Below are 12,441 nucleotides of genomic sequence, written 5' to 3' on the forward strand. Positions count from 1 at the left end.
ACAAAGGTTTGAGTTTTCTTTGTTTCATTCAGTATTTTGGGCTAATTTCAGTAACACTCTGGAGGAAGACTGCCCTCCTGTGTTCACCAACCACAGCAGGCTGGGATGAGGCAGCCCATGCAGCTGGAATCACTTCAAGCTGGCTATTTTTTTTTTTTTTTTTAATAATCACATTACTGATTCAGAGAGTGAAATTAGCCCACCAAATGTTTGCACAGAAAGACAAGGCTGGTGAACAGCAGGCCTGTTCCTAGTGCTCTCACAGAAGGTGGTAATGCCTGCTAGTTGGCATCAGGCCTAGAAAGCCATTCTGGGCTTTTAAAATGGCATTGCTGCTTGCAGCTGCTCTTTGCTCTTAACTGAGGCTGCTTATTAAAAGCGTCTAAATTGTTCAATGAAGTCCTAAAGGAATAAAATGCTTGTTAGACACCTTGTAATGAGGTTAGCTGTACTCCTTCACACCAGCTTCTCATGCTACTGGAGCTCTATGGCACCTATCTTCAGCAAAGTACCAAAAATCCAGAGGTATGAATCCATCATCACCCATATTTCTTATGCCACATTGTTCCCATGTCAAGAATCCTATAAGTGCTTTATAAATAATTAAAACATGAAAGAACACTGTATGGGAAAACAAGCATTTTAGAAATGGAAACATCAAGATACACAACAATGTGTCATGTAGGAAGCCTGACAGTGAGCTGGCAACAGGAGGGACTTCTAGATTCCTACTTTTAACAATGTAATTTATTAAGTTAAAAAACCAAATGCTCCTAATTTGGTAGAACACTTGATATTCACATAGCTAACTGCATTCGAAAATATTCAGGAAATCATCTAGGCTCCTATGAGTCCTACACTAAAGCACTACAAATCTAGTGGCAAGGGAAAAGCTTTGCTTTTAACAGTATTCAGCAAGACATAAAAAGCACTTCAATAGTCGTTTAGGCAGCTCTAAGAAAAATCTAGGCTTTGTACACCAGCAAACACAAGTCCATTGTTTTGGTGGTACTTGTGGATAAAAACCAGCACACAGATCAATAACTTAAAATGTATGTCACTCTGAACTCGTGTGTGTGTGCAGGCACAACATGCCCTGAGATATATTTGATTCCAATTAACAAAAATGTATCACTGAATGACCCTTCAGGAATACATTCAGGAAAAACACGAGACTGAGCCAATTAAAAAAAAAAAATCCCACATGATTATTCACTTACACAAGTACCTAAACCAGTGTTTTCAAAAATGTGTGTTGGTTTTCACATCAGTACTTGTTTACACTACTTAGAAATGGTAACCAATACCCAGTATGGGAATCCTAAGCCCTTCATCTGTGCCTGATAGGATCACAAAAAGACCACTACCTCTTTTCCCCTACTTTTTAAATACTTTTTTACACTGCTTTTTGCAGAAAACAAAGGCATTTTGTCTTCAATTATAGGACAGCAACAAGAAAAATATTTTTAAAATAAGTGGGAGAAAAAAGGGTGCTATTATTCTGCACATCTGGAGGGCATGCACTTGTTAAATCTGACTTATGAGCCCAGATTACTTTTTCCTCACATACTGCCTCATGATTTTTCCTTTGTCTCTTTGAGGATCACTCAATTCTTTTTATAGTCTTAACCACAAGAATTTCACAACAATTGTCACAAAGTGATGCTTTTCCTGTAATTGTACTTTTCCTTTGACTGGCTCAAGTAAATAAACAAAGTAAATAAATAAATAAACAAATGTATTTATATACATAAAGGGAGAGAGAGTCTTGCACGGGAACAAGCAAATCAACCATCTCCTCTTCCTCTTGTTTTCCTCATAATACAGACTTGTTATTAGTTCAAAACACTTACTGGTGTGAGGCAGTTTTAATTTAGACTAAATATTCTTAACATAGAAACATAATTGAAATAATTTAAAACTTCAATATAATAATCTTCTTTGTGGAACTTTCAACACTGTTTCAATTTAAGTTATTGTTTTGCCTGCTGGTAAACAAGCAACCTTTTTTTTCTTCATGGAAAGACCTAATAAATGCTGCTTCCCCACAACTTTCATTAACACAAAAAGATTTAAAAGAAAAATTGTTTATGGTAGTGTTAATTTTTCTGTTTATGTACCTGCATTATCAGTCTCTACAGCTTGTTAAACAATACTTAACGCTACTTAACAAACAAAACAACTTACATACAACATCCAAATTAAATCAATTAATGTATTCCAAATGGACCATTTCTAATTTTCCTTTTTAGAAGGGAAACCAAGCCCTCCTAAGAAGAGCTACAACAATCAAACTAGAGAGCAGTGGATTTCACACCACAGCCAGGGCTCACCTCCTGCCAAAAACACCACCTCTGGAGATGATGTTTGCATGGCAGCAGGAACCTCCAGTGCCACTGATACTCCCAGCAGCACAAGGGAAATGTCCCAGCAAGAATGTCAGCTTTTATAGCCCAATAAACTAAAGAAGCTAAAACCTCTAGATAGCCAGATGATTGTCCACATCAAGGTCCTCTCTCTGTTATATTTTTGCTGTAGGAAAGAAGGACAAGCCTTTAAGGGGCATGGGACAGTTACAGCAGCTTGCTATTTGCACAGATGATTTTATGGAAACGAAGGCCACTGTTAATTACAGTGTCACTAAGAATATACATCAGTCAAGCAGTCTTTGCTATTTAATATTTAAGCACCATTTCTTCCCTTAAAGTTCCAGAAGGACAATATTGTCAAAACAGGACATATTGTGTCCAAGGTCTGTGATTACACAACTTTTCTTTCCAATGTGTATCCAGGCAGTTTTCAAAAAAGGGAGCACAAAATGTGCCCAGGCTGTCTTGGAATCAAAAATCAATTATTTTGAGATAGAGATTTGGGTGGCACACATAATTGGCACATTTAATGTCTGCAAGTACAGAGTACATCTATATTTGGAATTTAAGCATGATTCTGGTATACCTAGTTAGGATTTATGAAGCAAGAACCCTGTTTCTTTTAAGATGGTGAGGCCTCAGCCCAAGCAAAGATGGTACAGAAGCTGATAAGGCCTTTAAGTCAGGACAGAGTGTCACAGAGCCAGCCAGCACTGCAAACAGGACAAGCAGGTGGACCATTGGCATGATCAGGATCTCACTCCCAGAACTCCCAGAGCTGATGCCCACAGGGAGGTTCCAATTCAGCAGCTGCACACCTTGGCAAGGCATGTGACACGACAGAGGAAAAACAAGCCATTGCTGAAACAGTGCACCGAGACACACAATTGATTTTTGGATCAGTACTTCAACCCTTTTCCAAATTACACCTGGAGATCCCTTCATGGCCCATTCCAATGACTATCATGTTCTTCATTCAGCAGTTTCAACTCAATCCAAGTGCCATTTGGAACCCGAGGGCACATGCCTAATCCGGCATAACCTTATCTGCTGCTCCAGTAACCAGATTCTCCTGCTGCAAGGTCTCTGCTCATTGCAAAGCACACCCTTGCAGTGCCAGTTAACAAGTGCAATCCCTGGCTGCTGGCACAGGACATCTAGCAGAGGTGGTGGTGGGGAAGAAGGTGAAAAATCAAAAGGTGAAAAGTAAGAGAGTACTTTCTTCTCAGAGAGCACTTTGTTCATATACTCTTTTTTAGTTATCAGAGCAATCAACAGTCCTTCCGAATTACAAATTCTACAAACCAGGTGGTTTTGTCTGAGGCATGGATTTTACTCTTTTCATAGAATATCCTGACAAATAATTCTTAAAAGAAGATTTATTACGAAGACTCTTTTATCCTTGGTTCTCAAGAACTTTTTGTTTTCAATCATATTTCACCTCCTACTCAAGGCCTACAAAAATGCACAGTAGTCACAAGTTTGCAAAGAAAAAATTCTGAATTAGAAACAGCTATATGGAAGGGGCTCTACTTTGTATTTGCCATATTACTTGAAAATTACATACTGCTTAAAGCTTATTGACAAATACTTTTGGCAAAACAGTCGAGCTGCAAACTGGCAATACAAATGAAACAATGCAAAACAGTTTGTCTCTCCTAACTTCCAGGAACTCAAAATACATACCAGAAATAATAACTTCCCCAGAAATAATACCAGAAAATAACTTCCCAAGGCCCTCCAGAATGGCTACACATATTAGACAAGGACAAAGTATCACTTTCCAGCTTGATGTTCTTGAATTGTTTGTCATAGCTTTACAGTTCAAACACACTATGCTTCATTACCCTTTCCACTTAAAATATCTTGCAATCTCAAATTTTTCATCAATTAAAAGGAGAGTAGTATTTTAAGGAAATATTAATTGAGCAGAGGGAACAAGGGATTAAATCTTTCCATCTTCAGTAAAACAAGCTCTACATCAAGCTTTGTCTTTGAGCACTAAACCCTGCATAAGCCACTATAAAGGACAAAAAGGCTGCCTACTAGGACCAAGCAGATGCTTCCTTGCAAGAAAAAAAATTATAAATAATAGCAAAAAACCCCAAACCCTGATGAAAAAAAAAAATCTAAAAAAATCTATACCTTGAGTTTTAAAGTGGAAATAGGCTGTCATGATTAACTGTGTATTCCTTACGGCAATAACTTAATTATACAGAGTAAAACCACAGAGCTTTCAGAAAAGCTTCCTTAATTTACTAGCTAATCCACAAGCAATTTCCTTATATGGCTGAAGAGAAATCACTGCTGCGTGCTCTAAAGCTGAAAGAAAAATGGCCTTACAAACCAAAATCATTGTTACTAACTGGAATAATAGAAGTCTTGCATCACCATTCCTCTTATATAAATGTATTGCATTTTCTTCTAAGTGTGGTAAATTCATCATCAAATCAGTAAATTGTTTATTGCATTTATGTAAATTAACAGTGCAACTACACAGGGAAATGGGAGAAACAAAAGAAAGGTATTTAGGATTTTTAGTCTAAAAAAAAACCTTTTAAATTACATTAGATGTAAAAAACCCACATATAGACTTCAGCTTGTATGCTTCAGGTGAAAATGAAAACTTGCTTTATGTGAACATTTCGTAATTATCTGGTGATAAAAGATGAAATACCAAATATAGTCTGGCTAAGACTGACTGTGAATTCTGATCTTGACATTCTCGTGCATTTTTCTAAAATGACACAGTCATGCACGTTCTTACACATGGCACATTCATTCACACTGTTACACACTCATCTTCTCAATTTGAATTCTTCAAATTCTAAACACTATTTTTATTATTTAAGACAAGCAAAGGACAAAACCAATGAAGAGTACCCATTCTAGAGCAAAGCAGCTCAGAATCTGGCACAAAAGAGCATAACTCAATGATTAGGTTGACTTTTACAACTTTGTCCATGGAGAAAGTGAAGAAATTGCCACAGCCATAAAGGAAGTAATTTTGTAGCACCAGAGTTCAAACAGACCCATAAATAACACTACACTCATCCACATCACCAGAAAAGTCACATTAAAGAATTTCCACTGTTGGGAAAATATTATAAATAATCCTTGCAATTTATGAAGTATGAGAATTTACTACTGCCTTTGGCAATTCCTGGCAGCAGTGCTTACCTGGCAATAATCCAACCTGAAGATAACAGACTAATGTAATCCCTAGTTTTCTGCTATTCAAAGTGCACAGAAATCCCAATTTAATTAGACTGCCTTCCTTATTCACACATACAGCATATGTAAAAATATTCATGGATTTAAGTTTTCTTATTAATCACACCAAACCAATTTCAGTGTACTTTGGATGACATAAGGATTCAGGCTCTAGAAATGAAATCCTAGTTCTTACCCAGGACATTTCCAGCAGGTACTTCTTCAAGATCTTCAAGCTCTCTCCCCATAAGTAGGTAGAGGTTCTCCAATGTACAGCAAGTCATGTGAGGTATTGCTGGCAGATCATCTGTAGCAGAGCACTGGGATGACAGCTACACAGAGCACAAAACCAGCATTTGGGTATTTATCACTTAGTTCAGATAAAAACTTCTTCCACAGAACCTTCTTGCATTCCAAAGCTGAAAAATACAATCTAAAGCATTATCATCTCAAACCTTAGATGTTAAAAACCAACATACACTCCCAGAAGTTCAGATTTGAGGTGAATATGGGAATGTTACCAAGAAGATAAATAATGCTTTCTTTGGCAAATTCTAGTTGTGTACTACTTCTACCTTGCTTTTTATTATCACTGAAAAAATAAATATTTTGAAGTAAATTCAAAAGTAATGAAATTCTTTGATCAGAATCTCAAAATACTTAACACCTTTTTTTTCAACAGTGATATGCACACTCTGTTCCCTACAAGCATTGCTGTTTCCTTCTTTTTTTTAATCAAAATAGACACATATTGCATTTATGCTTAGCTAATAGAACACTGTACTTAAAATGATTTTGGAAATGTTGAGGTTTATAATGAATTTACAGACACTATCAGCACAATTACCTAGATTACTTGGATACTTTTTGGAATTTTTCACTGGAACTTTTTTCCTCTTTTGAGTGAGACACATGTAAGAAGTTAAGTCATCAGTGTTTCAAAATGATCTCAAGTTATTGCAACAGTTCACATTCACCTCTTACCTTATGCAAAGACTCAGCAGGATCGTATTTTGGTCCTAAAACAAAGATTTTTTGCCCTCTTTTCACCACGCCACTGAACACTCTGGCAAAAGCAATGAAATACTCCTTGTTGTCTGCTTCCTGTTTCACTGCCTTTGAGGTCGTGTTGTCTCCTTGACCAGTGAGCTGTTGCTCTTCACCTAACCAGTCAGAAAAAATATATTAAGTATAAAATGACTTTCTGCCTCATCATCTGAAGCTAAAAAAAAAAAAACCCACAAAAAGTCTATGATAGATTATATTGTCACATCTGGCAAATCACAGGATTATTCCAGTTAAAACAGACCTTTAAGATCCTGAAGTCCAACCAATTAACATAGCACTGCCAAGTCCACCACAAACCCATGTTCCTCAGTATCACATGTTTTAAATATCCCCAGGGATGATGACTCAATGACTGCCTTGGGCAGCCTGTTCTAATGCTTTACAACACTTTCAGTCAAGGAATTTTTCCTCTAAACCTTCCCTGGCACAACCTGAGGACATTTTCTTTTGTCCTACCACTTGTTCCTTGGGAGGAAAGATGAACCCTCATAACTGTTACCCATAATCCAATCCTGTTGCTCATACACTGCTTTTGTATCAATTTATTGGCTGTTTGGAATTGAAAGTTATTTATTTTTTAGCAGAGTATCTCTTTCAAGCATCACCTCCCTTCACAAAGGACCAAGACCAAGCATATTTTCAGGCCAAGCAACATGAATAAATCCACAGCACTGTCACACCATTTATGAACAATCAGCTTTCTTACAAATCCCTCCCTGCTCTTCATTCAGCTCCATGCACTGAACTTTGGATTGGCACATGGATGACTCACAATGTGGATTTGTACACAACCCCTTGGCAACACCAACACCCTCCTATTAAACATCCTCCTAGAAAAACAGGTATCAAGGTCCCACACACCTTTCACATCACCAGTGTTCCCAGTCACTTCAGGTGAATTTTCACTTGGGGGTTTTTCTGATGGCTCCTTCCCTTGACTTGCTGCCAATTTCTCTGCATGCCTTCGCTTCGCAAGTTCACGCCGATGAGCAATTTCTTCTTGAGTTAATGGCCTACATTGTATTTTAAAACATCAGTATTTGGAAATGCCATTTCTTTTTAAATAAATGAAGTAACAGTAATTAGAATACTATATCTGACACAAGTAAAAACTCATGAAGAATGCCTTTTGTCCCCCCAATACTACAGATTTTTCGTCAGTTAAAATTAGCAAACTCTTCCTCTACCATATTTAGACTTTCCTTTTTCTTCCCAATACATAGAGATCAAATACTGCCTTGAGCAGATTTCATGGCTAAGACCAACTCAGTGCCAGCAAAATCTTTATTTATACCATAATCAGGATATAAATAAAGGTTTTCTACATATAAGACCTTCTACAAGAGACTTAATTTAAAAAAATGAGACCTTTAATTTATCAAAATTCTTCATAGAACATGAAGAAATAATTTACAACAGTTATCATACTTATCTTGAATCCAAATGTTCAATTTAAAATAGTAAGAAAACTACACATAAGTCAAAAATATCTCTAAAAATTACACAAAGAGAGGCCCCCAGGATAAAATGTCAGAATTTGAAGCACAGACTTTTACAACTCAGAACCTGGGACAGACACATTGCACGTTATAGAGAAGGGAAAAGCAAAACAAAATCACCACTTCAAACTTTTTGGCAACTTAGTTTTGTTTTGGTTTTTGGGGTTTTGTTGTTGTTGTTGTTTATTTTTAAAGGAAAAAACTGTCTCTTAATCATGACAGAATTAAGAATATGTATTTCTGAAATTTTAAAGACTATGATATTTCTGTTTGGCTTGTTTATTTTCCTGCAAAAGAGAGCAAGGCCTAACAACACAAAATGCAAAGCAGATGGTGGAAAAGAAAACTTTTTTATTATTTTTTTTGCCTGAACGCAGCTGTTCAAAGTTATTTAAAGGTTTGGAATGTCAGAAAAATTTCCAGAGGAGATAGGTTGATAGGCAAAGTGCAGATCAGACAGCCAAGGGTATCATAAACACAGTCTATATATGATGGCATTGTATACATACAGGGACATACATATTCATTCCAACACATTTGATTGTCAGAAAATACTTTTAGTTTTTGTAAATAAACCTGAGAGTAAAAGAAAAAAGTTTCTTTGCTTTTTTTCCGCTTTACATGGTATTATTAAAAGTATATTTAGGGGTCAAATAGCCCTAACCACAAATATTAAAGGTACTTTAAAATTCGGAATGCATTGGTCTAAGTTGCAAGAAGTGTATAAAAACACTTAATAATGCTCCCAATTTCATGGAAAAGCAGATTGAGTGTAGGTGGGATTTTAACTAGCAGGTACAAGCTAGACTTCCATCCTGGTTTCTGTCACCATCAATTTCTATAAAATTAGTCACTCCCAGTAGTATCATCAGAAACTACAAAAAGATAATGTTGTCAAATAAATCCTTATATAGAGTTGTAATACAATCTAGCAGAACACAGTACAAGATTAATGCACATGAGGCACTGGATCTGCAGCAAAACCAGTTTCAAATTATACCCTGATTTATTCAATTTCTCCAGTTGGCAAAACCAATCAGAAGCAAAATCAATTTTGAACAAAAGCTGCCCAAACCAAAAGAAAGGTTGTCTCTTCTTCCTCCCTTCCCCTTTTTCGCTCCTTTAGAAAGGATCAACAGCCTCATAATATTGGCAGGAAAAAAATGGGAACATGCAGTCACACAAAAACCAGCAAATAAAAATTCTGTAGCAGAAAGAAAAAGAAGTCCTCCAGAGAAATGCTCCAGCATGCAGACATGGGAACGTGGCACAAGAAATGGAGCTGGCATAGAAGGGTGACCACATCATTACCAACTCATCTTAAACTGAAACGTGGTAAACAAATTCTATGGAAATAATAATGTGTATAATATACATACCATTGACATTTAATAGACTGCTGATTAAAGGCATTAGATTTCAGGTAATGTAAGCAAGCTACTGCTGACCTATTTGTATCCCATATTCCCCTAGGATAACACATTTAGCTCAAACTGAATGGCAACTAAACTTCTCCATGCAATCAATCCTCTGAACATGATAGCTTTTCTACTCTTTCACATTATCAAAGACAGACTTCCATCCAAGGCAGTTCAGAAATTTGGAGAGAGTAATCAGAACAAAACCCCCAAAGATAAATTTGCCTTTGATTACTGAAGTGTTGTTTATGTTTTTAACCTCCAGACCATCTTAAAAAGGAAACACCACAGTCAAAACATCAACTGATTTCCAGAAGACTAATAGCACTGCCAACACGTATCTGTGATCCATCTCTCATGCCATGGACAATGGTTTTCAAGTTCTGAGAATGCTTTCTCTCCATACAGCTTTTACCAGTTTAAACTGCATGAGCTCATGGACACATGCTTGACTTCACAAGGTGTGGAGGAGGTAATTTTTGATAACATCTTTAAATCCATGTAATTTATAGAGAATTCTATTAGTAACTATGCTCTTCAGAATTCAGTTCTAGTGAAATCATTGGCTGCTGCTCTGCTCACCTGGCACTCCAAGAATTCTGTCAGCAACATCCCTAAGGACAGCTCGGTCAAGTGCAGTTTGTTTGCTACATTTCAGCACAGTGTATGGCCAGTGGTCTTCCTAATCCTTTGGCAGCGCATTGATTTCTGGATTAAATGACTTAATATCAATGGAACAATTTCCACTCACAAACTAATGTGCATCTATTGAGATAATTTACTATCAGTTCTACTGCAACCGAGACTGGTACGCAAAATTCTCAGCAGAAATAAATGTGTAAATACAACAGGAATAACTGGAAATTATCCAAATCAGAACTTACATAAAATTTCACACAACAGTCTTACAAGACTCTTTCAACAGGCAATACTCAATAACTGTTTCTATTATATTATACAGCAGTCACCATTCATTCTGAGACATGTAATGAAATAAGATATCAATCCCAAACTGTCACACTTTGCCTGGGAAAACCCTTCAGACTGATAGAGCAACCTCTGATTTATCTCACATGCCAAATGTGCAAAAAAGAAAAGAGAAACTTGAAGCAAAACTCTTCCACAATGTTACAACCTTTACTCTCTTAAGCTCACCACTACACAAACTACATGTTTGTGTATGTTCAGAGATTCAAATTTCAACCATTACTATTTCTTTTTTGGATCAGTTCTGAAGGTCTCAGCCAGATTCCAATGTATACTGTTACTGAAATCTATTTCATGATAAACCTAATAGGGGTTTTAATTTTTGAAAAGCATTTATTAGTCTATTAATTATGCAACTGGATGCCAAATTGAGATGCTAACCTCTAAATCTGACAGCCTATTCAGATGACACATGTCCTATTCATTTCTAATGCACAAACTACAATTTCGAACAAACTACAAACGAAAACAAAAGATGATGGGTTCAGATCACATTGAACTCGCTGCAAATCATATTGCCTTAAACATGTAAATTACGTGCAAGAAGATAGCAATTTCTTACAGAGCTTGGAGCTTTATACAGGTTCTCATTTTGATCAAGACAATGTAATGTCATTTCACATGAAGATTTGGCAAAAATAACAGAAATTTTTTCCCAGTACAGTTTTTTATGAAACATTAGAGAGAAAACAAATGAAGTGCACTTCAATCTGTTGGTTTAAAACATGCTAACAAGCTGCAGCACAAAACAAACAACCATCAATGTAATTTCATGCAGAATTGTATGGGAAAGTGTCTTATTTCAGGGTGACACTGAAGAAAAAAAATAGTCCTGATTTCAAGCTGACTGAGGAGAAAGAAGAAACTTTCACATTATCTGGAGGAAAATAGCAGAAGTATTATAGGTTTTATATCCCCCAGGGCAGTAGTGAAATATAATTTTAGTACACTAGCTTATCTCTTCAATAGACTTTTCTTTATTACCACTGGAAAGCAGAAATGGATTTTTTTCAGTACACTTTATTTATTTACATTATTCAGGATTGTAAGATGGACTTGAGGCAACATAAAAGGTTTCCTTCCTATTGCTCACGTGGCATTACATCACAGTGAGATTTACACATAAGGCTTTACTAAGTTAGTAGATTATTTTATCAAAACAAACATTTGATATTCAATTTATATATTCTTTACATTTTACATTAAATACCCCTAGCAATTATTTGGAAGCAATTGCAATTAACTACTAAATATTTCTCTTTTACACTGGGTTAGATAAAGACAGAATTCTGAACATCAGAAAAAGCAAACTGGTACATTTATAAACCCTGTACCTAAATGCCAAGTTTGGCTATTATTGATATACATACACTAGACCATTCTGTCTTAGACTACAGTTCAATGTCACAGCAGCAGAAATGAGAGAGAAACAGCATTTGCTGAATGAACACCTAATATTGCACACAGCAATACTTTACACAGACATCATCAAATAACCTTTGCACAAAGCAAGAGGAGGAGGGACACTAATTTGTTTGGCTTCTCTGCCCAACCATCAATTTATATTTTTGCCTGATTTGGTAGGAATTAGCAAATAATTTCAGAAGCTCAGACAGAAGAATCTGGAAGACAAAACATTTGCACTATTCTCATTTCTTTACAAAACCTGGTAAAAACTAATGACATACTGCTACCATACAAAAAGTCAATTTTCAAATCTTTCCAAGGAAATATAAATACAAGCTGACAACCTTCTTTAACTTGACAATGAACGATTTTCCCATGTATTCTGCTATTTAAACAGTAAAACAAAATCATACCGGTTTCAGTATAGAATCTATTAATTTTAAAGTGACCTTCAAGGAGATATTAGTTGCCAACAGCAGT

The 12,441-nt window shown here is 36.1% G+C and overlaps 1 protein-coding gene across 1 annotated transcript in view; it reads right to left on the reverse strand.

Moving 5' to 3' along the window:
- EFL1 (elongation factor like GTPase 1) overlaps positions 1–12,441 on the reverse strand; it is a 62,241-nt gene that overhangs the window by 37,742 nt on the left and 12,058 nt on the right. The window contains exons 13-15 of the mRNA XM_085070496.1: positions 7,512–7,663; positions 6,567–6,745; positions 5,779–5,914 (exon numbers count right to left, since the gene is read on the reverse strand). Of these exons, the coding sequence (XP_084926622.1) occupies positions 5,779–5,914; positions 6,567–6,745; positions 7,512–7,663 (467 nt within the window). The remainder of the gene's footprint in view (positions 1–5,778; positions 5,915–6,566; positions 6,746–7,511; positions 7,664–12,441) is intronic.

The sequence above is a fragment of the Lichenostomus cassidix genome, chromosome 10, assembly GCF_008360975.1.
Source record: "Lichenostomus cassidix isolate B80296 chromosome 10, HeHo_3.0, whole genome shotgun sequence".
In the NCBI taxonomy this organism is placed as follows: domain Eukaryota; kingdom Metazoa; phylum Chordata; class Aves; order Passeriformes; family Meliphagidae; genus Lichenostomus; species Lichenostomus cassidix.